The sequence below is a fragment of the Zosterops lateralis genome (assembly GCF_965231275.1).
Source record: "Zosterops lateralis genome assembly, chromosome: 8".
Classification (NCBI taxonomy): Eukaryota; Metazoa; Chordata; class Aves; order Passeriformes; family Zosteropidae; genus Zosterops; species Zosterops lateralis.
In genome coordinates, this window is record NC_139768.1 from 24749017 (window position 1) to 24776650 (window position 27634).

The window sequence follows — 27634 nt, forward strand, 5'->3', positions numbered from 1 at the left end:
CTAGACTGAGGAAATAACTGGAAATCTGCCCCATTTTCCTCAAGGCAGGTGCCCTGTGCAGCTGCCCTGCTGCCCAGTGTCACACAGCAACTGCTCCTTCAGTGACTAAACTGCAATTTTAAACCTCTTGAGTTGTATTTTTAGTTTTTTCAGTAGATCTTCCACACCTCTGCCAGCCCAGCTGAGGCACCATCACATTAACACCTGCTGGGAGGGGAAGTTTTTCACCCAGCAAAGGGAAGTTCAGAAATGATGAGGGTGAGGGAAAGTGTCTCTCCTCTGAACTGTGATGCAGTGATTACTATTTGTGCCTCTTTCAGACCTTATTTTCTGCTAATTATGCCTTAATATATACACAGCAGGCTTCTAATTTCAATGGCAGCTCCCAGCCTGGCAGCCCATTAAGCCCCTGCCATGCTGGCAATCATTTTGAGGGTCTTTCTATTGATCGGGGCAGTGCAGTTTTCACAGGAGCTGTGATTTAAAAGCATCTGTCCCCAGCAGGACACGGATGAATTCAGCAGAGGTGAGCAGCTCCCAGCTCAGCTGCTGGTGATATCTTTCCCCGGATGAGCTGGGGGTCAGTGTCTTCTCACAAGTAACAAGGGAAAGGCCTCAGCTTGCACCAGGGGAGGTTTAGATTGGATTTCAGGGGAAAATTCTTCATGGGTAGGGCTGTCCAGCCCTGACACAGCCGCCCAGGGCAGTGGTGGAGTCCCCAGTCCTGCAGGGATTTAAAAGCTGTGTGGATGTGGCATTTGGGGACGTGGGTCAATGGTGGCCTTGGCAGTGCTGGGGTCACTGACTCAATAACCTCTGAGGTCTTTCCCAACCTAAATGATTCTGTGACTCCACAATGTGAGGCTGTGCCAAGCCAGCACTTCTCCACACACTCACCAGCTCCTGAGCTGCACTGGAAATTTTATTCCTGTGAGCATCTGAAAAGAAGAGAAATTATTTTTTCCCTTTTTGCACCTGCCTCTTTTTTAGAGTAGGAAAAAACCCACGTTCATGGCACAAAGCAGTGTTGGCCACAAGATGGTACTGCAAGACAAGAATTCCTGTTGGAAACATGCTGCTCATGGAATTGTTAAGGTTAAGGAAAGTGTTAAGGAAAAGACCTCCGAGACCTCAGACCGTCCCCCAGCACTGCCAAGGCCACCACTTAGCCGTGTCCCCAAGTTCCACCCTCACAGGTCCTTTAAATCCCTCTAAAGTGGTGACTTCGCTGCCCTGCACAGCCTGTTCCATACTTGACAACCCCTTCGGTGAAGAAATTTTTCCTAAAATCCAACCTAAACCTCCCCTGATACAAACTGAGGCTGTGTCCTCTGGTCCTATGGAATGTCTCTCTCACCTGTGTGAGGGGCATCAAGCAGGAATGACTTTTTATGACACTGCTGTGCCTCGTCTTTAACAAAAGAGCATTTGCCTTAGTTGAAAAGTGGTTTAATTTCTTGGCAAAAAGATGCATTCAGAACTGCAACAACTTCACCATTTCTCCTGTTTGCTAAGCTGAAGCCCAGGGTCTGCAGCCTGGACTCAAGAGATAACAACACACCCTTTTCCATGTCAACCAGTGCCTGTTTTCCTTTGCAGGAGATCTTTTGTTTTTATTGTACTTCTTCCAGACAGCCAAGATGCTTGGCCCAAACACTCAAGGTCTTACAGAAAACACATTTCACATTCCTCTGCAGTAGCAGTGAGAACATTTGGACACAACCCTTTCCTCAGTGCCTTTGCACTCAGGAAAAGCTGCATCTTTGATTAGTTTTGTTCAGCAGAGATAAGAGCAAAAGCACAGTATGAGACACTGATTTTCTGAGGTCTCTGCAAGGAGCCACTGCTATGCTTTGGCACAGAACACCAGAAATGAAAACATATTGTCTGATATTAATTCCATCTTCTTGGCAAATTGCTCTTTTGGGGATGTGGGTCACCTCAGCGCTACAGTGACTAATAACAACAAAATTGAGTATTTTCACAGCTAGAATTGTCAGCAGAAAGGTAAAGGGAACTGGAAGAACTTGGGTGAGCCTTGTCCTGTGTAGAGATTTGCTGTGAAGCCACTCACTGGCTGTGGCTGAAGAAGAGGGGCTCTGACACCCAGCACTGCCACATCACTTGAGGAAATGCTCTTTTATTTCATTCTGAGTCACCAGATCAATTTTATTTTCACAGCCTGAACTAGACAGTGATATCCTTACCTCCAAAATGACTGCTTGACCAATATTTGCTGCTGTTTGATTCTTAGTCATGCCACAGGCCAACAGCATAAGGCTGCAATGTGTTAAAATCAGGAGATTCTGCTTTGGAGCTCCTGAAGGAGATGGAGACATAAATGCAGTGGCATTGAAGACTTCACTTCCAGAAGGACCACAGGCACAAACCTGACTGTGTGAGTTGAGTTAATGACAAGGACAGATGCATTAATTAACTTTTGGGGCTGGTAAAATAATATCATTAGGCCATGGCTGTAGTTGACAACTAAATGGAAATATTTGACCGTGGCAGACCAGGTTAGGAAACATCTGTATAGAGTTATCCTGACCACACAGTGTTGATTCCAAATCAAAGCACAGCTGGGTGAACTCTTTGGTGTAAATAAGTTGTTGATTAAATTTTTGACATCTGCAAATGGTGGCAAATTAGTTTTGATTTTCTGTTTCATGGCCCCATGATACTTTATATTTGTACTGCTAAAGTAGTCCACTCTCAGCTTTCCAATCATTTTTGGTCTGTGAGCATTTCTGAACTAGAACTAATCTGTTCTGGTTGTCTAAAATACTTCACTAAATTACTTATTTTAGGCTTTTCAAACCCTAGATTTGGATCCTTTTTTTAAGCAGCACATTACCACTTGGCAAAGAACCTAGGAACACTCTTCTGTTGCAAAACATCTCACATGTCACCAATCATATTCCCGTGTGAAATTTTCAGGATCCATCAAGTTTTCAGCATTAATTTTCAATTTAGAAACCCATGAAGTGAATAATATGTCCCCATGGGGGCTGATAGGGAAGAGTTCCCTTTAATATTTGTAAATATACTTGTGAATCTGTCAATAAAGCTGCACGGTGGGGTCCAGCATCAAGGTTGAAAGGACACAAGAAGCCGGTCAGAGAGGATTCTCTGAGCTGAACAGGAGCTTCTTTTGTCACACTCAAGACACATTCAGGGAGCAAACAGTTTAGCCCATAAGAGGAAATGATCAATAGGTAGCATTTATGTCTGTCTCTTAAAAAAAATCACTTACTTAGGTGGGACTTCCACCTACAGAAGGCTGCAGATTGTAGCTGATAGTGACCCAACCAGGTGTGTTGGAAATCAGAAATGGAATTGCTGCACATCTGTAGAAAAATCTGATCTTTTTTGTCAAATAAAAACTTTCAGGTAGTCCCAAGTTTCTCCCTAACTTCTAAAACGTTGGGGTTTTTCCCTCAAGTCTGCATATCTCAACTTCTTTAACTAAATACAGACATTTTTCCTGAAGCGGGAAACACATAATTCCTCAAGTAACACATTCTTTCTGTAGGGTACTGAAAATCCTGCTCATTTATGATTTTAAAAGCAAAATTTCATTTGACTTTTAAAATGTGTATTCCTTCACAATGGAGGAGAGTAATCCTGCAGAATTTAGCAGAAATATCCATAAAAGTCCTCCACGGCCAGAAATGGACTTTAATAAAAAAGTGGTTTCCTGGGAAAATGCGTGAGTGATATGAATAAATTATACATATTCATACTCACATGAGCAAAATATGGAAGGCAATAAATTTGTTATGCTAAACACCAAATTGGCCTGTTTAGGTTTCAGCCATCCGATCTTACCTGGATTATAAAATATTCTTTTACAAGAACCGTGGCTAGGAAAGTTCATTTATCTTGAAGATATAAATGAGACCTGGAAATTTATGTGAATGTGCTTTATCTTTCTTTCAGAATTAAGGAAATACACTCAGTGTTAGTGAAGACCATTTGTAAACAGGCTGACAAAAAGAAACAGAAATTTAGGTTGAATTCAATTAAAAATTTTAATGACTAAATGACATTGATTGCTTGGAAAAAAAATGAGCAAATAACATATATTGAAAATGAGAGATTATAAGTGTAATGTAGGAAACTGATGCTAAATCTGTGTTGCAGCATCTCAGAGAAGGTTACACTTCAACACCCCTGTGGAAGAGTGTAAGACATCATTGTCCTAATGCTTGTCCACTCCTTTGCTGGGGTGAAAGAAGTTGCAATAATCTGAATTAAAGCAAAATGCTTTCCATTCTCCCGAGGAAAAACGTGGTGGAGCTGTTGAGATGTGTGCTGGCTGAAGGTGAGACTCTCAGCTCATCCATCGGCTGCTCTTTGGAATGGGAAAAAAAAAAAAGAAGTAAAATATCCACGCACAAAAATAGAATTTAAAAAAATAAAAACTCCTTTGAGCATTGTAGTTGTGGCAAGAAATTTACACGTTATGTCCTCTTCCATAAAAAAGCATCATCAAAAAGAACTTGTGCCAGTTTTGTATTAAAAGGCCTATAGAAATCTCTTAAAATTGCCTTGGTGGTTGGCAGCATGGGGCCCAGGCTTCTGTCTTCAGGTCTTCGGGTGTTGGATGCAGGACTCTTGGTAATCAGAGCTTCTTGTTTCTCACTCAGAGGTCCTGAGAAAAAAAAGAACATTCTCTTCAAATATTTCTCCCCAAAATGCCCATCCTAAAGAAATCTAATGACAAAAACAGCAGGTTTGCCATGGGGAGAAAATAGGATTTTTGTTAGCAGCCACAATGTTTCAGAATATTGAATACAGACTTAGAACAGTGAAATAAATCACTGCTGGTAAATATGGAAATATTTATGTTCCTCTCCCATTAATTAATCATCTCTCTAAAAAGCAGCATGAATCATTCTTGGAGGAAAATACCTGTTTTCAGAAAAAAACCCCAATGACTTAAGACAATTTCTCATCCATTGTAGAGCTGCAGGTATTTTAAGCTAGTATTTCATTTCATGGTGTGGGTTGACTAATCCCCAACAGAAACCCTACGAGCTTCACTCAGCACTCAAGAAACAAAAACTTGTTTTGTTTATTTTGGAGGCTGGCAGTGGGACCAAAGTGGACACAGGTGTAGTGATGCCTCCACTTTGGGAATAAATGTGCATCAGCAAGATAAAAACCTACGGGGTTTTCCAGCACAAACCATACTCAGGAAGCAGATGCCAAGCTTTTCATCTGTTCAGCCTGCTACATCCAAGCTTTCTCATCATCTAGACCAATCTTTGGACCAGACAGACGATTTTTCAGCCACATTTTCATTCTCTTGCTACTGTCAAATCAACATCGGGCAACGTTTTGTCTGCCGGCGTTTCTCCGAGGATTAGCAACAGATGTCTCAATCAACACAGCAAAAACACGATTTCCCTCTTCTCCTGGGCTACAAACACAACCTTTCATCAGGCTCAGATTTAGGTTCTGGGCCTGGTAGCAGTTCAGTTTGTTAAAATTGTGGGGGATAACTTTGTATCTCCATGAGCCCATGGCAAACAAGCCCTGAATGCCTTCAGAAACAGGGCTGGCTTCCGCATGGGAAGATAAATCCCTGCATTCTGAGTGGTCTGCATTTTTTTTTTCCTTTATATACTCTTACTAAGATCTTCTAACACCAGGGATTTGAGAATTTAATTTTGCTTGACTCCAAGCAACAAGATTTAATGCATCCTTCAAGCCAGATTCCTTTGCTTCTCTTTTTGTCTCTTAATAAAGCAAAACCAACCTAAAAGAAGGAGGATAATAATGATTTTGCACACTTAAAACAGCCAGCAAGCACCTACCCAGATCCAGGAACTGGAACACCATGTGCATGGTGTACCTCATGTTTGATGCATGGTCCTCCAGGCGAAGAACAAGGATCTGATCTTTGTTAAAAACTGTCAGCCAGTCCAGGAGATACACAACATAGAGCCCTACCTGTAACCTCACCTGTAGGTACAAAAAACCCCAAATTAGTTCACCTTACAACACTGCCAGCTGTAAAAAAAACAACACTCATCTCAGTCATCTGGGCAAAAAAATCCCTAAAATGTGCTTTTAAGGAACGACAGAAAGAAAGTTATGTGATTATTTTTCAATCTTCCTCTTGTTTTCTGAGCAGCTTGAAGAAATCTTTGCAATCAGTTTCTCTGCTGGTGAGAGATGTCATTTTACCAAGCTGCAGCAGCCACAGGTCTGTGTATAAGCATTGCACAGACACAATTATCTGCAGAAGGATGCTCAGGTACCTCACATCCAAGCTGCTCCATGCTTGGAGCCTTCATGGAGACACTGAGGGCTCTCAGCCCCTGGATGAACAGCGATTCAAGGGAAGATGCTCAGCCCTATTACCTTCTCCAGACCCTAAGGCTGCTTATTTCAGTTTGATTTCACCTTGGGGACAGAGTTTAGGGGTGGGTTTGGCAGTGCTGTGTTAAAACTTGGACTCAATGGCCTTAAAGGTCTTTTCCAACCTAAATGATTCCAAGATTTTCAGCTGCACCAGGTCACGCTGCCATGAGCAGGACAAATATTCTGCCTCTCTGTCAGGTGGCAGATTCGGGTGCATTTTGCTGCATTCTCTGATTGCAATAATTAGGTTGAGATCTCAGCTGCAGCAGCGTGGATGGTGCCTTGTGTGAGCACTCAGAGAGCCAGACTCTGTCAGACCAGAGAGGGGGAAAGGCAGATTTTCAGCCTCTCCTGCCCTTATCTCTGTTTTTCTTCCCTCTTCAATTTTACATAACAAGTTGAAACATAAAAAAGAGTAGCCTTGGTGTTCTTAAAATGTCCAACCTCCAACTGTGCTTATAAATATTTTTCTAAATCCCTTCAGGCTCAGAGGAGAGGAACACGAATCCCAAATCTTAAGCATCTTTCATAAAAGAGACTTAACATCTTCAGCTTGCATTACCACAGAGCCCACAAAGCCAGACAACAGCCCCTTTCACATCTGACACTGCCCCATGACCTACACTGATACCTAAATTCCTCTAAAAAAGCCATATTTTGAGTTATTGCTGAATTATTATTATCCTGTATCATTCTGATGTATGTCTTCAGCTGCTTGTAACATAAGCCTCCGTATTTAGCAGATTTCTTTATAGATGTGCTACACCAGCATCTGGAACCTCTTATTTGATTAAGACACTGGGCTAAGGTGGGATAATTCTGGCAGGGCAGCACCCCAGCCCTCAGTCTGTGCCTCATTCCACTCAGCACTGGGGCAAACCTGTGGTTTAATGGTTCTTTTCTTACTCCAGGCTCTTGTAAAGAGTTTCTCCACCTTCCTTGTACACCCCTTCAGGTGCTGGAAGACCACAACTGGGATCATCCTGGTCACTGTGCCTTTCTCTGGGTAATGTTCTTTGCCCTGATTCCAGGTGCCAAATACTCCTTTGTCCCCCTCAGCATCCATCAGCAGCCACCATGCCTGGGACACCCCTCTGGTTTCAGAAACACATTAACAAATAGCAAACCTCTTTTTTTCCTGGCACAGTCACAGAATTAGCAACCTAATGAGCTCATCAGGGACAACAATCCCCACTTTTTCAATGCACAGCAAACCATGAACACAACAGATTTAGCAACTTGGCTGAAGAAGAAGCTAAAAAAGGCCACTGAAGAGCACAGTTGGCATGTGGGTTTTATTACAAACACCTGCTTGTGGCTCTATGGAAGGAAAGAGGCCTCCTCTGCTCGTTTCCAAAAGCATCTTCTTCAAGAGGGCTGCCGAAGACAACAAATGGAGATGGGTTCTGCACCCTGAGGATGAACATCAGAGGAAAACCTTTCCTTCTGGTTCTCTCTCTGCCTTTCTCTGCCACACTGGAAGGAATACATTTGTGCAAGCAGATGGCTGGAAAATTCTGTGATGCTGCCCAGCAGCAACTGGTGTGTGAGCAAGTCCTGGGAGGATGAGCAGCTCCAGTCTCCTTGATGAGAGAGAGCAGTGTCCTGTTGGCTCTGCTGCTGCAGAGCTCTAGCCCATGGAAGACACTCTTGTGCTGTTATTTTATCCAGTGGAAGAGGCAATAACCTCACCCCAGAGGCAAAGGAGGGAACCATTCCCTCCGAATCCTTTACAGCCTGAGCAAATAAAAGAGGATTGAACGGCAAACTGGCCAGATGTGATACTTCAAGTCAATCTCTTCTGTTTTATTCTCTGCCCTCAAGCAAAATCTGAAGTCAGTTCTATGCTAAAACTGTGAATTTTGGAATCCTAAGCCTGTAATACTTATCCATTCCCCTGCCAGCAGTTTCTGTGTTGTCTTGTATAATTTTCTGGCATGCACAATTGAAAAGAAAAAAAAAAAGAAAAAAAGAGAAAGATTTTATCTAGCTATTGATAGCCTTTTCTTACAAAAGAACACATCATTTACTCTGATTTTGAGGCAATTTGGTGCTGCAGAGATCTTTGCCAGAGCTACTTTTTTGGAGACATCTGCAAAAAGCTTGCACATTAAATTGTAATTCTCACTCAATGTGCTCTCCATGCACTTGCACAATGGGAAGGCTGTGTTATCCCTGCTGGCATTCACCAGGGAACAGGCTGAGGAGACAGCTGAGCCCCCACACCATCTTTACATGTATATTTACATCCTCCATACATTTATTTACACTTACAAAGAGGGAAAGTTTTGATTTCTCGCTGCTTCCCCACAGGGGATTTTGGTGCCTGAAGCACCTTTCCAGCAGGTTAAAAGCAGCGAGGAGGCAGCAGTGGCTGGGAATACGTACGGGCATGGCGTTGTTGAGGGTGTTGTTGTAGACACAGGCTCGCAGGGAGAAATCCAGCACACAGCCCTCAAACAGCTGTAGCGACTCCGCCACCTTCTCATGGAAATCCTCCGCGGATTTGTTGGCGCTGGCGAAGTACAGATAGTCAGAGTACAATCTGTGAGGGGGAGAGACGTGGCAGTGAGGGGGACTGAGGTGTAGGGATGCATTGCTCACACTCAGCAAGTGTTTTCCATATAGGGAGAAGTTTAAGACACACGCCTTAAGGTAAAGAACCCAGAAACTTCAATACTCTCCTGACAAGGATTAGCTCAGGGCCAAGAGAGAAGCATCTATTGGAGCTTGTCACCCTTCTAACCCTGTATCCCTCTCTATTGGCTGCAAGCCAGGTTATCCCTCCTAAAACATTCAGTGTTTAAGAAAGAGCACAAAAGGAAGTAAAGGCTTTTTGGGGTGTCTTAGCAAGGTGTTAGAGGTTTCTCAGACACCTGTGTGCGGCTTTATTATTTGTTTTCTGTAATGTTTGTTATTTTGTTATTTTTCCTTATTAAACCTTTTGATTTATAAAACACCTCTGAGGAGCAGTCCTGCTAATTAATTACAGGCACTTCTCTGCAGACAGGCTGGACCCTCAGAGATGGATAGATTAGCACGTAGCTTATTACACTCTGGCCACGTGTTACTCAGTATCACTGAGGGGATGGAAGAATGTTTGTTTACACCACAAATTCGGCAATTCCAGTCAGTTGCAGGAATCCAGGGGAAGGGGACGTGTCTGTAACAGCCTCCCACCTACAGCCTGTTGCCCAGTGATGTGTTTTCCATTCACTTTTATGAGTTTTAGCTCACAGCAAAACCCTCTCCAGGGAAAGCATCCCCACTTTCAAGGTCCACATCCCTGGAGACTTTGCCCTAAAGATCCTGTGAGCCAATGTTTTCTCCTAAAAGCAAATTTTTAGACTTTAAATTCATGTTCTCTGTGAGTAGAACAGGTCTCAGCTGATGTTGCTGCCCCTCTGCACCTGGTGTTCCATGGACAGGAACAGTCCTTGTCTCTAAAGCTTAAAGCTAATTTTAGAAACTGTAACTTTAGGTGGGTTAGAAAGAGTAATTCTTACATTATTACCAAGCTGGCTCCCATCACAGGTAAGAAAGAGTCCAGATTTCCCATTACTTTTACAGGAATCCTCACTTCCAATCTTATGCTGATTTTCCATCAAAAACTTCCGAATTACAACATTCTACCAGTTGATTTTCTTTTTTTTTTTTTTTAAGATGAAGCAGGAATTTCTCTAAGTTACAAAGCATTATCCTCTCATTGCACACTTTTAGCACAAGTCTTGCAATTACTTAAAATCACTTTAAAAAGATAATGTAAATTCAAATCCTTTGGGGGTGATGGGGCAAAACAATCCAAAACTTACTGGTAAGGAAAATATCAATTTTAGCGTTATCCCCTGAAACCTTGATTAGGCTTTTGCAAGATAAACATGTTTTAAACAGACAAAGGAAATGCTCAGACATGACACAAATATTAGATCTGCTGAACATGATATTTTAACTTCCATTCATAATTAGGCTTAGAATGGCCAAAACCACAACAATACCACAGGATATTGAAGACAATTTTGTATCACTCAAGGAGTCACTTTCCCAAGTGTGTTTGCAGCTCAGATTTGATGCCTCCATAGTACCCACATCCCAACAAAACTCCTGAAATCCTACATATTTTTCAGCCTCTTTCAAAACACCACAGGTGTTTAAGAAATAAAAAACACTAATCTATTTAAGTCTCGCTTATTACTGCAGTAACCTTTTGTATTGCACTTACTTTATTTATCCTTCAACTTCCCTAGATTTCCTTGGGTACTTAAAAACACCTCATTTGGAAAGTTTAGGCCTTAATCCAGCAAAGCACTTAAGCACAGGAATAGCCCCTCTGCAGTCATTATTTATGTCAGTGTTTTGCAAGAACAGGATTTCAGTTCCCATGTGAAACAAATGAAGACTCTCTGTTCATTAAAAAAAAAAAAAAAATGAAGGAAGGGAAAAGCTGAAGGACAAGGCCAGCTGAGTTCACCTAAATTAGACACACAACAGCATCTCCTGCTTGCAGGAAATGTGGATATCAGCACTCAGCTTGTCCCAGGGATGGTGGGACTCAGTGGTGAAAGGCTTCTTCATGGGAAAAATCAGCCAGCAGACATCAGGTACAGCATGGGCCAGGCTGAAGTGCTATTTAAAAAGGTTTAAATTTTGGTATTTTTAGCTATCTGTCAAAAGATATGCATCATTTTTTTCAAACTTGTTGGCATCTTATGAAAAATTACATTCTTGAAGACAAGTTCTCCCTCTGCAGGGCAGTTGAGATTTTCTTTCCATTTTTCTTTTTTTCCCATCTGTTTTTAATTCTGGGGACATCTGCCTTTGCTGATCAGGATTTCAGCTGTTCTTGCTACTTGAAGTCCTTCCCTTCAACCTCTGTCCATTCCAATGAAATAATGACATCGGTTGACAACAACCATCTCAAAAAAAAGATGTCATTCAAACATTCCCTGCTGGGGATAGGTCAGACTGTGCAGGTTAGATCAGAGCCTGTGCCAGCCCCCTGCCCACTCCAAGGAACCTGTCCCACTGCCTGGCATCACCAATATCCATTGCCTGGGCTGTCCCTTCTGCTTTTGCTCCTGCAGCTCAGATGAGCCATCAGGAATGCAGGGAATTGCAAACAAAAAGGAACCAATTTGTCATAAACACAGTGAAGCAGATGAAGCTGACTTTCCCTGTCACCCCTGCTAAAGCTGGCAAAGAGCTACAGCCCCATTACTGAGGGTGGTTAAGGCAATCAGGGAGTTTGTCACTAATTTACATGAGGAAGCCACCCTAGCCACTCTCTCGCATAAAATTACCATCTGTTAACTCCTGGGTCAGGAGATATAGAAGCTGAGAGCTGCATTTCCTGACACAGGAGCTGGGAAACATCTCCCAGCCCTGCTCTCACCACAGCCATGTCCTGCCAGCAGGAAAGCTCCTTGGGGAGCACCACCCCAGCTCTAGAAGCTGCTGGGCCCTGGGTACGGGCTGTCTGCACAAGCACCACAGGTCTGCTCTTCTCCCAGAGCCACCAGAGACTGGTCCTCACTATCACTGCATCCCCACCATCATCCTCATTCTCACCATCATCTGCATCCCCATCATCATCTTCATCCTCACTATCAGCTGCATTCCCATCATTATCTACATCCCCACCATCCCCTGCATCCCCACATCATCTTCATCCCCCACCATCATCTTTATTCCCATCATCACCTGCGTCCTCACCATCACCTGCAGCTCCTTCCTTCCCTGAGTTTCTCTGGTGCTTTGCCCTTGAGCACTGACCCTGCCACAATTATTCTGAATATCCCTATGGAGCCACAGTGAGAAGGAATTCACACCCCCTCAGCCTGATCTTTGTGGACTCTGCCTCCACCTCCCTCTATCCTCCCCATCACTCTCATCATCATTATCCTGCTTCAAAGGACACAGTGGGAAGAAATGTCCCAGAAATCTGGAGGAAGAGTGGAGAGAAAAAGTGAAATGCAAGAGGAAAGCTGGACATTCCTGACTCTCCACAGCCATTTAAATCAGCCCATACCTTGGCAAAAGCCAAGCCCACTCCCTGCAAACAAAGTCAGGAAGACCAAGGATAAACACCTATAGCTCTTGGCTGTGCAAGCTACAAATGCTCAGTGAAACTTTACACAACTGTCTCATCAAACACTTTAAAGAGTTTTAAAAAAATTGTATCATTTGCTGACTCCAGAGCTATTTAATCATTCTTAATCATTATTATGTAATCAGTTTGAACTGCAAATCCCATGAAAACGTAGATTTCACTACTTAAATGAAACGAAACATTTCCCAGGACCACTTCTACTGAGATCTGAAGATGCAGTGCCCTCCTAATCTAAAGAGCCCTGCTGAGAATCAGGGCATATTAGCTCAGGTAATGGCATTAGATTGCATTTGGAAAACCTAGAAATTCTTTTTTTTTTTAAGTAGTCAGGAGTCCAGGCATGGCACTCATGGTATTCACATTCACATTCTTCTCTTTAAAACGTTATCACTGTTACCTGTGCCAAAATACACAGAATAAAATCCCTCTTATCACAACCAAGTAGCTCTCAAACACCATGTGAATATTTACTTGCATACAACAGAGTGAGAACGAAAAATATTATTTTAAGAAAATTTTCTTGCTCACCTTTCAACAGGGTCCCTCAGCATGATGATAAGTTTGGCATTGGGTTGGAAGGCATGGATAAAATCCTGGATTAGGAAGGGAGGTTCTCCTTCAGTACTGTTGTCATAGAAGAAAATCCAAGCATTGTTGTCCCACATTGTCGAGGCACTGGCCTCCCCTGGAAATTAAAAGCATCTCTGCTGGTAACTCATTGCATTCTTTATGCTGGAGTGCAAATTGGCTGAATTTTTAAGTGCTATAGGCAGATCAAGATTGACTTCATGAATTTCAACACATCTTAGCTCTTGCAGACTGCTCTGTCTAAAGCTCTCACAGCCGCAGCAATCCCACTGCCCTGTGCCTTTGGGAATGCAGGGATGGTTAAGGCATGTTTTATTCAATTCCACCTGAAATATTGCTCTCCATAACAACACTGCTTCCTGCTGGTGGCTAACACATGCAAATTGCTTTAATTTGGGCTGGAATGGACTACTCAGGGTTTTGGCACATTTTCCAGTGAGGAATCATGGAATCACAGAATGATCTGGGCTGGAAGGCACCTTAAAGATCATCTTGTTCCTATCCCTGCCATGGGCAGGGACACTTTCCACTAGGCTGGGTGGCTCCAAACTCCATCCAACCTGGCCTTAAGGAGGCAGGAGTTTGTCCCTGCTGAAGCCTTGCAATGCTTTTGTAGCACCCACGGGTTTGCCTTAATGCTCCCAAACCTCAGGGCAGGAGCTTGCTAAAAAACTGTAAAACTTCCCATGGAAGTTTTCCACAAAAATGTGGAAATTACCACCCTTGGTGATCAACAGTGTGGAAAACATAATCAGGAGAATCAGTGAGCATATAAGAAATATTTAAAAAGCACCTGAGATGTGTCACTGAGCTTTGAAATATTATTTTTTATATAATTATTCATGTAGAACAAATCAACTATTTACAAATAGAGAAAGGGTTTATAGAATAAATAACACATTTTGGTAAAATACCAGATTCTGGTATCTTTACTGTCTGAAGAAGCTCACTCAGAATGCAGTGTTATAGGGAGAAATATGTTCAGTAAAATCTCTGCTGGAATGAGGTATATGATGGTTCAGCTGCTAAATAAATGATCTAGTATGTTGTTTGCAATTTTGTAACCTTTTCTGTCTTTTTAAGTAATCGTGGTATTTATGTGGCACAGTGCTGTTCAATAAAACATGTACAGAATCTTTTTGGGGACTTACACTCTCTGCCAGTCTAATGAAAGCTAATTCTTGCTAATGAGGTTTTTCAAATCAAAGGGAAAGAGATTAAAAAAATAATAATGTTGTAGGCTTATAGACTTGTACATTATTTCCCTATTTTTTCTTCCTTCCTCTGCTGGGAAAGCCCAATAAAGATTTAAAAAGATGGACAAAACACAACATGAGAAAGGTACTGACTCCAAACTTCAGCTGAACATAATGTGATTCATTAATAAAGTCTGGGAGTTGTTAGAAAACACATTAATCTTTGTCACGTTCATTTTGCCTCTTTTCAGGAGGAGGAGATCAGGTCCATTGGCTATAGCTGGGTGTCCACAACAGCTCCACTCTTCCATTCTAAATTAATTAGCCAAAGCACTGCCTAATCACCAGCGGGCTTCAACTTGTCAATTAAAACTCAATTAGCCCAGCTCCCACGCTGGGTGAGGCAGGAACACAAAGGATTAAACAGAGGCCAGGAGCTGAGACAGCCCTGCCACAGAAACCTCTCCTGAGCCACCAGGATGTGGGGAAATGCCAAGGGGATGAGCACCTGCAGGCAGGGATTTGCTGGAAGGGGCATTCCAGGGATGGGAGTGACCTTGGGAGGACGCTGCTCCATCTCCCTGACAGGCACAGCCCGGCTGGAACGGCTCCCTCCAAAATGTTTGCCTTAATCATGCCAAGGTAATTAAAGTCTATGACCTCATCAAACTACCTATTCCTCTCTGGAGTAGATCTGATCATCCTTCACAGTTCTCTGCTCTGTTCCCTGATCCCCTTGGATGTTCTGGTGGATTTATCCCAATTAGCACGCCCAAACCTGCAAACACTTCCCTGCACTTCTGCACAGCAAGAGAAAAAACCCACCAAAACAACCCAGTGCATTTACACATAAAATGGGCAGGTTGTCTCAACATCAGAGCCCACATTCCACAGAAACTGTGAATTCCACCACCCAAAATCTGCAGGCAGGACACAAGTCAGGGAAAATCCCATAATCATAAAGGTTGGAGAAGACCTCCAAGATTATCAAGTCCAACCCAAGACCACAGGCACAAGACCAAATCATGCTAAAGCATTAACAGGGCTCAAGGTGCTGCTGCATCTCAGCAAAACCTGGGGTCAGGAGGGTGAATCTTCCCACAAGATGACTGTCACGAATTTAATGAGGGGGAAAAAAATATATATTAAAAAATACAATAATCATTCTGGTCCCTGCTGACTTCTATAATCTTTAATTTCCTGAAGCAGGCAAACAAAAATTTTCCTTACAATTTGACCGTGTTTGGTTTTGGTTTATAATACAGGTTTAATACCTGCAAAGAGAACAAGCCATACTAAATATGAGATAAACTAATCACCAACAATTAATTATGTTTAATTAAGCCAGTGCAACTAAATTATTTTTTTTCTTATGGACTTAAAGATCATATGAATTATGAAATTTCCTGAAGAATGGTGCATAACCTCCTCATTCAGTCATTAATGGATTAACATAATACTGTGTTTTCATAAGTCATTCTTCTTAATTTTTATTATTAATGATCCCATATAAACAAGTCCTGCTCAGAACACCTTGGGCTGGATCAGCCCTGTCCTCTTGGGTTCATCTCTAAACAGATGTTGAGGGGTTTCTTTTTGAAAATGCAGTTATTACCCACTAGGTTTAATATCCAAAGAAGCCCAGCTTTTCAAAATAATATAACATGATGAACTACTGAAATATTTACAGTTTTAATTTGATTTTTTCTTTGCAGTCATCTGAAATAAGAAAAGGAAGATTATGAGCAAACCTGATATTCATACAAATTCATTTTAGACTAGATGGCTTTGTTTTGTTTTTCACCAAGGTCATAAAAGACTGCCTTAATGAGTGTAATCATTCAAGACTTTTCCTGTAAACTTAATAATAAAACCCAGCAGAACCTTAATGAAACAAGAAATGAGACCACAGGAAAAAGAAACACAAAGTGAACTCTGCAAAAAGCTGCAACAGGAGGTGGGTAATCAAAGATGTACGTTGCCAATTAGATTAGTGAATTTAATTAGTATAAGCACTTCACCCATGAAAGGACAGGAGATATTATTATAAGTAGCAGGAAAATCTGCAGATGTCCTTGATGGCAGCATTTCTTAAGAGCCCCATCTTGCAAATGTTGCTCAGTGTTGCAAATGTTTAATAAAGTGAATGATGGACATAAATGGAAGCTGGGGAAGTATTGAACAAATGTGACTCAGACAAAGGCTCTGGTTTAACCAACCTAAGGCATCATCACCATCTCATCCAGCCAGCAATAGGTTAAAATTTAAGGTTATAATGAGACCAAATCCTCAATAATTCTGAGAGCAGGCAGCAAAAATCTCTTGTCCCTATTTTCTGTAGAATTGTGACTTCAAACCTACTTGAAAAGTCTCTTTTTGACAGGGAACTGTCACTCACACAACTACTTTTTGCAAGGAATGTGTCTGGTTTCTCTGTGAAATAAGACTGGTAAAATTCCCATCCCTTCAGTTTTCTGGGTTTAGCAGACAGCAAAGGCAGAATTTAGAAGTTTTTGATATGGGCATTGTAAACCAGCATACCATGGACCAGAGTGGATGAGCCCAGTGGACTGACCACTGTGTGTCATAGAAAGCAATCCAGGGATCCCTCCCTAGAGCCCAGTGCTCACCATGGACTTCTATAAAGTACAATCAAACAGCACTAGGCCATTTTTAGTGGTAATTAGGTAACTTAATACCAATGAATTATATCAATTTCTTCTGTTGGAGCTTGAGAAGAGCCACTGGGAGCTTTTGCTAGCACATCTCCCACCAACTCCAGGATTTCTGCAGCACACAGTGTGTGTCATAACACCACAGTTACTGATTTATCCCAGACATTGCTCCAGCATTTGGAACTGAAGCCACAATCCCAGCACTACAGGCAATCCCCTCATAATTGTACTTGAAGTGGACGTGGCACTTGGGGACATGAGTAAGTGGTGACCTTGGAAGAGCTGGGGGAATGGATGGATGTGATGATCTTAGAGGGCTTTCCCAACCTAAATTATTCTATGAAAACAAAATGAAAACTGTGTTTGAAGGAGTCACCAAGGTCACTCTCATTCTTGGGAAAAAAACCAACAAAAAACCCACATTAATTAAATGCTGATGTTCATCAGATATACAGCACTCACTCAGGAATTTTCTAAAGATAATCACAGCTTCTTAACAAAGAAAGAAGGAAAAGAAAGCCTGCAGGAAAAGAAAGCCAAGAGCTTCCAGGCACCCCAAAGAAGAGCAAAGTCAGGAGCTCTGTGCTGAGAACACAAAATCCCCCTCTGGTGCCTCAGCTCTAAGCACTGCCCATGTGGAGCTACAGGGAATTTTGTTTTTGCCCTACCAATGATGATGTTGTTCCTCTTGCCCCTCTCCTTCACTGCATCACTCTGCAGCACACTCTGGATCTGATGTGCTGCCAGGTCAAACAGGTCCAGGTAATCCTCCACTGGGTATCGGTCATGAAATCCATCCCTCAGCCGGATGATTCCTGAAAAAAAACATCGAAAAAGAGATAATTAAAATCAGCAATTACAGCAACAACAGGGCAAGACTAACCACTGGTGCAAACCAGGGTGGTTTCACAGATGTGGCTGGCCCCAAGCCAGCCAACATCAGCACAAGGTCAGACCGACCAAGTGCAACCCTCAGAAAAAAGTGCCAATAATGGAGATCTGAGATACTGAATGATTACACCATAAATTCACAGTGATAGGAAATATTTTAAGTGCTCTGTTTTGTAGTCCCTACATGAATGAGCTTGGATTTATCTTCTTCTAAATTTAGCTTTTGGAAGGAATATAGAAGATAAGATTCTACTTCCATTTGCACCCATGTAAATTGCAGTAATATTGGACTCCCACTAGATTTACTGTTTTGAGATTGAGCACAGGTTCTGATGCCAAATATGCAAATCAACACACACTGGGAAATCATTCATGATTTTTTTTCCTTTCACAGGTATGCAAATAATGCTCCACGGTAGTATCTTATTTTTCTCCTCTCCTTCCCTACACTCCAGGGTGAGTTCAGTATCACCTTCCCCCTGCGTTTCTCAGCATCTTGAGCCACATTCTGTGATTTTTATACTCTTTTCCAAATCTAGTCTCACTTCTCCATTTGCTGTATGTGCTCCCCACACAGGACTTCTCAGCTCTCCTTTTCTTGCTCCCACAAGGCCAATAATTATCAATTATGTGAGAGGAAAGCTCAGCAAGGGAGTTCTTTTGTCCATTGCCTCTGATTTTCCCCTTTAGGAAAGTGGGATTTAATGAGGGTAGAAGAAAGTTCAACACCATATTTTGACTTGTTTTGTGGGGGGTGGAAATGTGCAAGCATGGTGCTTACAGACAGCCTTGGCTTGTTGGCACCCCACTCCTGGGAACAGAAACAGTGGCAAGAAGCCAGGAAGGAGAGAGAGACAGTCAAGCTGAGACAAAGTCCTGTGGAGCATCCACCATCCCAGCAGAAGGGGAAAGGAATGAGCTGAGAAATGGGGCCTCCCCAGAGTGCTGTTTAACTTCAGCTGAAATTAGTCAGTCTCATAAAAATCCATTGAATCAGAGGATGCCATTGAACAAAGAGACTTTCTTGTCCAGCTTAAGTGTTAGAAACCAAACCAAGTTAATAGCCAGGAGCATGGGAGTCACAGCCACTGTCTCAGTTTCACTTGTGAGTGTGTTTGTCATATTCTCTGTTTTTCTTTTTTTTAATTCTTAAATAGCAACCATTAGGTAATGTACTTTTAAGGCAGAATTAAAGGACTGAGTCACCAGGAATAAACTCGATATTTCATTCTCAGTGGCACACAGCTGAGATGATCAGAAGGTCATCCCTACAGATCCCTCTCCCAAGAGACCATGAGCTATGCAATGTTTCCTCATTCTCCAGCTTTACAAAATGACTTCAAAAAAACTGAATTATTCAAAGAATGTTCTCTTCAAGCATCAGCACTTTGTCCCCAGTGGCTGACCACAAGACTCTGCAAGTGGAGGGTTTGTGAATGCCAGCGCAGAGATAGGAATTCACCCTTGTTCTCAAGTTAGATGCACTCCAGCCTGATTTTTTACATTCTTCTGCCTGTTTGGTAGGTCAGGTTCAGAGCTTTAGTAAGCCCAGTCTTGCTGAAGTGAAGTTGGGTGCATTACTTCCTCCAAAATTCATTCCAAACATTTATGTTGAGGTTAGTGTAAGTGGAGGGAACTATTTGATGTAAAACATTTTAGTTTAAGGTATCAGCTGGGTTCAGCCTTCCCTGCCAACATTACCATGCAACACAAATTCCTCCACAGATTTTGCTGACAGTCCCTTGTTTTCATCACTTCATCTGACTACGAGAAAAAATTGTGGCTACCCCTGGATTCCTGAAGTGTCCCAGGCCAGGCTAGACATTGGGGCTTGGAGGAACGTGGGATAGTAGAAGGTGTCCCTGCCCATGGCAGGGTGTGGAACTGGATGAGCTTAAAGGTCCCTTCCAGCCCAAACTATTCTATAATGCCCGTGTTTTGTCTTCAGTCAGCTGCTGACTGTGATGAACAAGTCCCTTCTCATGGGTCTTCAAGGAGCACCACAATGTTTCTCTTCATTTGACTTGGTTTCACTCCTCAGTTCACACCGGTACCTCCAGTGTTTCTCAAACAGGACTAAAAGATCTCAAAAGCAAAGCTGTATTTTTGTCACATTGCTTTACATCTTAGTTTACAAAAGAGTATTTAGAAAATGTCCAAAGTACTTATTTTGGCAACTTTCTTATGGCATTTGTGAAGGAAGAAAATTGAAAATTTAACAGCAAAATCATGAAATCCCATCTCTGTGGCCAAGAGCTCCTCACCAAGAAGCAAGGAACAAAACCCTGTCTACAGGAGCTCAAAAGTTCTTCCAGGATCCAGGACACAAGGAAACAAGATGGAAGTTACAAGACCACATGTAGGAGAAATAAAGAATTTGAGGTATGATTACAAAATAAAGAACAGAAGCAGCACTGCTGGTGTCCCAATGCCTCAGACAGTGTCCTTTCTTGCCTTTAGCCACAGAAATCCATTATTTTCTCATTCCAAAGAAGCTTAGAACATCACCAAAAGAAAGTAGTGATCAAACTCCACATCTACCCTCCAGTGCCAGTTTTTCCTGTTCCAAAGTCTGTGCCTGCCATAAAGCAACAGCAAATGAGAAACAGAAATTAAGATGTCACTAAAATAAGCAGAATCTTCCTCTTGGAAACAGTTAAATCACTGAAAAGTCTTTGATCTTTGATCCCAAAGTCATACATAGTGAGGGTATGCCAGCACTTAACAGCCAGATGCAAGAAGAGGAAAACACAGTGCCTGGATGGAATACCGAAGGCACAACACTCATCCACATGCAGAGGGGAGCAGTTAGGAAATTAAAATGGGTCTTCTGCAGCTCATCTAATGTCTAACCAGAAGACTGACCTTCCTCAGCATCCAGAGAGAGATAAAGAGGAGAGAACCACTTCAGATGGATGAAATTCTGTGCTCAGCCCCATGGCCCCAAGACACCCTTTGGAAGTGCAATCACGAGGAGTGGGTGCCTTTTGCTCCAGTTGGCCACAATCCCAGCTATTCAAGTCTGCCTTCAGAGATGGAAATACTGATATCATCCAGGAAAAGTATCAAAAATATGTGCAGGGCCCTCGGTGTGAGAGAGATTCCTCATGCAGAGCATCTCCACTGCTCAGTGTTGGCCAGAGCTGTGCCACTAATGAAGCTCCTGCCATAGCTGTATTTATTGAACCATAAGGACTGAAATTTTAAATAGTGACCCATCATTTATTGATGCAAGAAAGGTTTCACAGAATTTAGCAATACAAAACTATCACTGCTGCTCTTCAACTCCCCCATGACAACCTAACAGTTTCTCTTCTTGCTTTTATAAATTTTTAAGGTCGGTTTTATGCACTGTTTTGTTTTTCCTTAGATTTTCCAAACCACTGCAAATAAACCAAACAAAATGTGCATTTTCTCAGGAGGTTTAACCCAAAACACCATTGAACAAAAGCAGGTTGAGCATCCACCACTTGGATTTCTGAAAACCATCAACTCCAGCGGTTTCTCAGCAAGCCAATACACAGCAAATCTCTAAAGTTGATCCCTAATACTTACGAAATTTTGATCCCAAATACTTACGAAGTTTTAAGACAGACAATCTGCCTGGGTAGCAAAAATGACATTTTGACTAACCGAAGCATTTCCTGGTCCACCACTGGAGCTCCTTGATGGCCAAGAAGCGATTTCTCAGCAAGCCAATATGGAGCAAACCTATAAACTCTATCCCAAATACTGACAAAGTTTTAAGAGAAACAACCTGCCTGGGTAGCAAAAATGACATTTTGACTCACCGAAGCGTTTCCTGGTCCACCAGTGCGGCTCCTTGATGGCAGAGAAGCGGACATCGGGGTGCAGCCTGAGGCGGTCATACAGGTCGGTGGTGCCACACTTGGGCTGCCCAATGATGTAGAAGTGTGGCAGGCAGCGCAGGCGGTAGTGCTTGTCCTTGTAGTGGTACAGGTGGTTCCAAAACACCTTCCTGAGGTAATCAAAAATGATCCGAAAGCGCTTGGAGTACAGGGCGTAGGAGTTGGTGGCGTAGGGATCCGTGGTTGTGTTCCCGCGGTACTCTTCGTACCAACAAGGGTTCTTGCTGTTTGGGAGGAATTTGTTAGGAATTACCGAAAACATCTGCAACATAAAGAACAACAATTTCAGTCAAGGCAGCAAGCAATCAACAGTTATACTTTTCTTACTTAGCACAGTGAGAGAACAGAAAAACACTACCTGGGTGTTTCTACCTACAAAGTTGACCCCATTTATTGCTTCTGATGGCACCAGGACCAAATCCTGTGCAACCCACTGGACTAGGAGACAACTATTTAGAAATCTTTTTATTTTAAGGCCAGAAAGGGCCTCAATAATCCCCTCAACTCCTCTGCAACCCCAATAACTGATTTTTAAAGTCAAACACCCAATACTCAAATCAAATAATCTTTCAGTTTTTAACTCTGAAATACAAGGTTTGCAATGATTTTCAGGAAGGCATCCTGGCAAGCAGTTATTAGAAAGGCTCTTTTCTTATTTATCATTTCAGGTGACAGGTAAATCTAAGTCACAATGATTTTGCATGAGAGAAGGTAAAAGTTCAGTGATGTTGTACAGCTATCAGAATACTGCCTGATTTTTTGCTTCAGGTGTCAAGACCATTTATAGAACCCATCCATCCTGCCCATGACTCAGAGGGGTGTGACCTACAATATCAGCTTCTCAGCTGCTGTGAATCAGGAGACTCTAGATGGTGTAAATCACTGCATGAACATCCAAGCAGTTGCACTTTTTTATATCTAGGCAAAAGATTGATCCAGAAGCCTTGAAATAAGGATGTAAAAAGCAGTTCAAGACACGCCTCAATTCATACTTACATGTGGCTCTTGCTTCCTCAGCTCTTCTAAATCAGGGCGCTGCCTCGTTATAAACTCTATCTTTGAAGTAATGGTGTCAATAATTAATTTAATGCTTGGATAATCCTTTACATATGAAATATTCATTTTTGAAGGCTGGTAATAGTCTTTCATGTCACTAAGGCTTTCATTGTCCATTAGGCTGGGATTGCTAGCAAAAGCTCCATAATGGAAGGGAGATGGGATCAGCAACAGGCCATGCTTGGCTCCAGTCAGTATGTAGGATACCATCACCAGAGTCATTATGATCAACCCAAACATCAAACTGCAGAGCTTCCCCTTCCTCAGGCAGAAAAACCCATTCCAGCTCTCACAGTGATCAGTCCTCACTTCCAGAACTGCGAGCCACTTCATCTGCTTCCTGTCAGTGTACAAAGGGATTTTGTTTTCTCCTCTGCACACAGGACACTTCTGGTTATTGTGATCAGGTCCACGGCATCTGAAGCACTGTCTGTGCAGGTCATTTGGTAATAAATGTATGCAGCAATTAATGCAATACCTCATATTACTACCGTTAAACTCCTACATTAATGAGCCAAGCACAGCCATAAAAATGTTTCTGAAGCATGTGAGTCATCTTCTGCAAGTCTGAAATTATTTTGTTCCTGGAGTGGTTCTACAACTACTCAGCAATGCAAAAGGACAGGTTCAAAACAGAATAAAAAGTGACATGTGTCACAGAAGAAAAAGAAGCCCCAACCACCACCAACACACAAAAATAGATGTACTCTGGATGTGGTTCCCAAGAATTTGGCTCAGTAAGAGGAATGTGGCGAAGTAAGGATCAGCTACAAAACTGGCTCAAGTTTTTCCCATTGAACAAAATGAGAAGGAAGAAAAATTGTTACGTAGTGTGAAAATATGCAAAAAATAAAAATAAGTCATTGTCTTCTGCTTTATGCTGGAATAGGCAGATATGGGTAGAAATTTCCAGGTTCCCTTAAAACAAGTAGGTTCCAAACCGCACTACTGCTGCTGGAAGCTTCATCTTCCCCGAGGTGGTTCCACAGAGATGCATTGTCCAACCTGGAGAAACAAACCCAGATATTGATATACACCCAGACATCATATCCACATCATCCACAGCCACAGCAAAGCACAGCCCAGCACGAGTCATTTCAGATTTCTATTTGAAACATACCTGCCATTTGCCAAGTCTGTTAATTACAGCACTCAGGATATTAAACCCAGGAAACATTTGGCTCCAGGTTCACAGTGAGCTGCCCCTGATTTTCCATCACCCATCTGCTCACATCTATGACTGGTTGCTACCACAGGTAACACTACACGACTCACTAACCCACCTAACAGATCTTAATTTGCTCTTGAAATATGGGAACATTTCTGGACAGTATCCAGTGACACAGGTTTAAATAATTACACTCTATCTGCTCCTGGGGACCTTAAATTAACAGTCCTGAAGTGGGGTAGGACCCTGTTTGAGGCAGGGACAAAGTAACAGTCTCCTTTCAAACACTGGGAGATAAAAAAAAAAAAAAAAAAAAAAAAAAAAAAAAAAGAAGAGTAAAACATTCAGCAAAGTGAAGGGATTAAAAAACAGACACAAAAAAAAAAAAGGGCTAATGACAGGATCTCAGGTTTCTAGACCAAATTATGGGTCCTCTTATTACTCACCAAATCAGAGAAGTATAATCATTGTTATTATGAGTCCCACAATTTGACTATTTTGCCTTTAGCTCTATCAACACCTATTTTCAATGCTTAAGCAACACTGCTGTAATTCTAGATAATAACTCTTGGTTCATTCTGACAAAAGTGTCCTGACCAAATGGGGCAGTAACTTCAGATCCCACATTTATCATCATCCTTCTGGCTGCATTCTTGTACAAGACAAAGTAAAAATTATTTGTATTCTGATGTTTCTCCCACTGAACACTGTCACATATTGGAGGATTTCTGCAATCAGAGCAAGTAGGCTGTGTCTCAGGGACTCAAGAATAATTAGATAAATATTGAACAAAAGTATTTGCAAAATACTTTCCTTTCCCCCCAAAAAAGTTCATTTCCTTAATGAGTTTATTCTCTAAGACAGATGAGGCAGACAGAAATTGCAGCATAATCATTACTGACTATGTTTAAACCAAAGGGAGAGAAATCAATGCAAGACCTCTCAAAGAGACCAGCCCTAAAAACTTCTCCAAAGGAGCAAAGCTGTGATGATTTTGACAGAAGTTTAAACAACTAGAGATATTAAACCAGATTAATGTGGGTCACTTTAAATCTAGAAAGTTTATGCTTCCTTTTGCATAAAATATCTCCCCAGAGACTGTCCAAAAGAAAAAGAGGAACTATGGAAAGGAGCCAAGATTGGAAAGCCCTTCATGGTTGTCCAAACACCACCAATGGTGGTGAGATGGAGGACAAGAAAGGGAAGTCCTGACAAGACGTGAGAAGTTTCCACTTCCCAAGTAAATATTTCAGACAGAAATAAGACCCTGATCAAACATTTTCAAAGAGGAAACAAACATCCACATCTGAGAGAGGAAATCGTGAAAACAGAGATGGCTCAAAAAAATAAAATACTGTAAAAAAGAGAGGGGGGAGATGAGGACCATCATCACAGAAGATAAAAAAGGAAGGTGAAAAAAGCCCCTCTCAAAAAAAGCACAAAGAAGAGACAACAGGTTAAAGTAGTACCTAGAAGAGATCTGATGACCAAATCCCACCCTACAGCATCTCTTCAATGACATTTATCATGTTCTAAACATTTGTTTCTATGTAATCTTTCAACCCCGAACACCTCCTCTTTGACATCCACCTCAGTACCCTCTCATCCACCTCAGTAGCCTCTCCAGCTCCTTGCTGCTTATTTTCATAGACCAGTTCCTATGCACTGGCTATTTAAAAATAAAGAAAAAAAATCCAATTTATCTTGCAGTCCTCTTCTAATAGAGATCTGCAACCTACTCAGTGACACTGACTGAACAGATTTATCTGAGATAGCCTTATGGGATCAATTCCAGGTTTGTGTATTTGACATCAATTTTCTGATTTTTAAAATGAGCAATCAGAAATACATTAATGAATACAGACCACAGGACCTTAGAAAAACCACATAACCCTCTCTGTTCTATCCTACGTCCATTTGTGTGTTAAAAAAAATGGACTGGAACTTACTGAACCCTCCTCAGATGCAGACACTTCTCATAAAAATCTGCTACAAATATTACAAAGCCAAGGAAAAAACATGTTAACTACCTCTTTGACAGGTGAAGAAAATGGTTTATCAGGAAGGGGCAAAGGGAAAAAAAAAAAAAAAAAATATATATATATATATGTTTAGGCTATAGTAAAACTGAGATATTAATCACACCAGTCATGAGGAGAAATTTAAAGTTCCATTAGCAACCATAACTCTGCCAGCTCATGCACAAGCACTGCATCAGGCTGCTTAATTAGATGATCAGTTTGATGACCTATCACAGGACAATGACAGATCACTCAGCTAATAGAATAGAGACATTGATCTCATTTTTTTTAATAACTGCTAGTTGCCAACATACCATTTTACAGGATTTTCCACTGTCACATTCATGAAATTAAAAAAAAATGAATTGTAATAAACACATAAAAGGACATAAATCCCTAGTGCCACTCCCTTCTCTTTCCCAGGAAGTTTTTGATAGAAGCCCATTCCCTAAGATTTTACCATGGCATGAAGGATGCTCACCAGGAATGGTAGGATCTTCCCCCAGCTCTCATCTCCCTCATTCACCCCATGAAATCAAGACATCTACAGTGCCTTGTTTTTGTTCCTTCCATCCAACATTCCCAGCAGCCACAACCACAGCCACCAGCACACGTCACCTCTTTGTATTCCACTCCTGAGAGCAGAAGGATGTGGATTGCAGGCAGAGGGAAGGTTATGAGGCTTGAGCTGGTAATAAACCATGTGTGTCTCCTTATATTTTAGCTGCAAAGCTGCTGGCTATTCACTGGCAGAAAATTACTCTCTTTACACAACAAGCAGTGTCTTTGTATATTGAATAATGTAGCATGTAATTTCCCCTTGTTGAAGGGAGCAGTGAATTATTTATGACCACGTCCATACTGCATTTGTCTGCTGTACATTAACGCATGCCAGCCCTAACCACAGAGCAGAAATCAGCAGCAACCTTTGCAAGCTCCTTGGCCAAAATCAGCCCTCCTCATAAAAATAAGGATCTCTGGGAATAGCCTAAGGAGGAAGCATGGATATACAAGATGACACACAGAGGAATGGGGGGGAAAAAAGGAAAAACTCTCTTAGATTTCAATATATTCCCACTGAAGCCAGGGGGACTTTGCTCCAAACTGAAGCAGGCTCAAGCTAACAAAGGTATTTATATGTAACAGAGAATTTAATAGCAAACAGGTGAGATATTTAATGCCACTTTCCCTGAGCAATTCCTGCATTCCAGCTCCAATGAGCTGTGGGCTCAGGATGCAGGAGAGGAGGTTGGCAGGTAACACTGGCAGGAACCACAAAAGCAAACAGTAAATGGCTGAGCTACCTGCTTGAGCCTCACACCAAAGCATCCACCAGGCCCTGCCCATCTCACAGACAGGGTAAAAAGAGACATTCCCCTCAAAAGAAAACATGCAAGATTTTTTATCATCCACACGGGTTTTGTTGACTGTATAGAAAATATTGGAAATTCCGTATTATTCCTATTAAATAAACATTTCATAACATTCCTCCCCTTCCTCTTTAAGGATTGTAAGGGAAGACTGCAACCAAAATGGCTACAGAATCTCAGAATCATGGAATTACTGAGAATGGAAAAGCTCTCCAAGAGCATCAAAGTCAAGCATTAACTGAGTACTGTCAAGGCCAGCACTGCCCCATGTCCCCAAGTGCCACATGTACACAGCTTTTAAATCCCTCCAGTGATGGTG

At 41.9% G+C, this 27634-nt stretch overlaps 1 protein-coding gene across 1 annotated transcript in view; it reads right to left on the minus strand.

The window, feature by feature from the left end:
* Positions 1-4015: 4015 nt before the first annotated feature.
* CHST15 (carbohydrate sulfotransferase 15) overlaps positions 4016-27634 on the minus strand; it is a 45081-nt gene continuing 21462 nt past the window's right edge. Inside the window, exons 2-8 of the mRNA XM_083866536.1 lie at positions 22697-23761; positions 21623-21962; positions 17609-17755; positions 13010-13166; positions 8764-8920; positions 5826-5973; positions 4016-4657 (exon numbers count right to left, since the gene is read on the minus strand). Of these exons, the coding sequence (XP_083722662.1) occupies positions 4467-4657; positions 5826-5973; positions 8764-8920; positions 13010-13166; positions 17609-17755; positions 21623-21962; positions 22697-23239 (1683 nt within the window). The 5' untranslated portion in view covers positions 23240-23761 and the 3' untranslated portion in view covers positions 4016-4466. The remainder of the gene's footprint in view (positions 4658-5825; positions 5974-8763; positions 8921-13009; positions 13167-17608; positions 17756-21622; positions 21963-22696; positions 23762-27634) is intronic.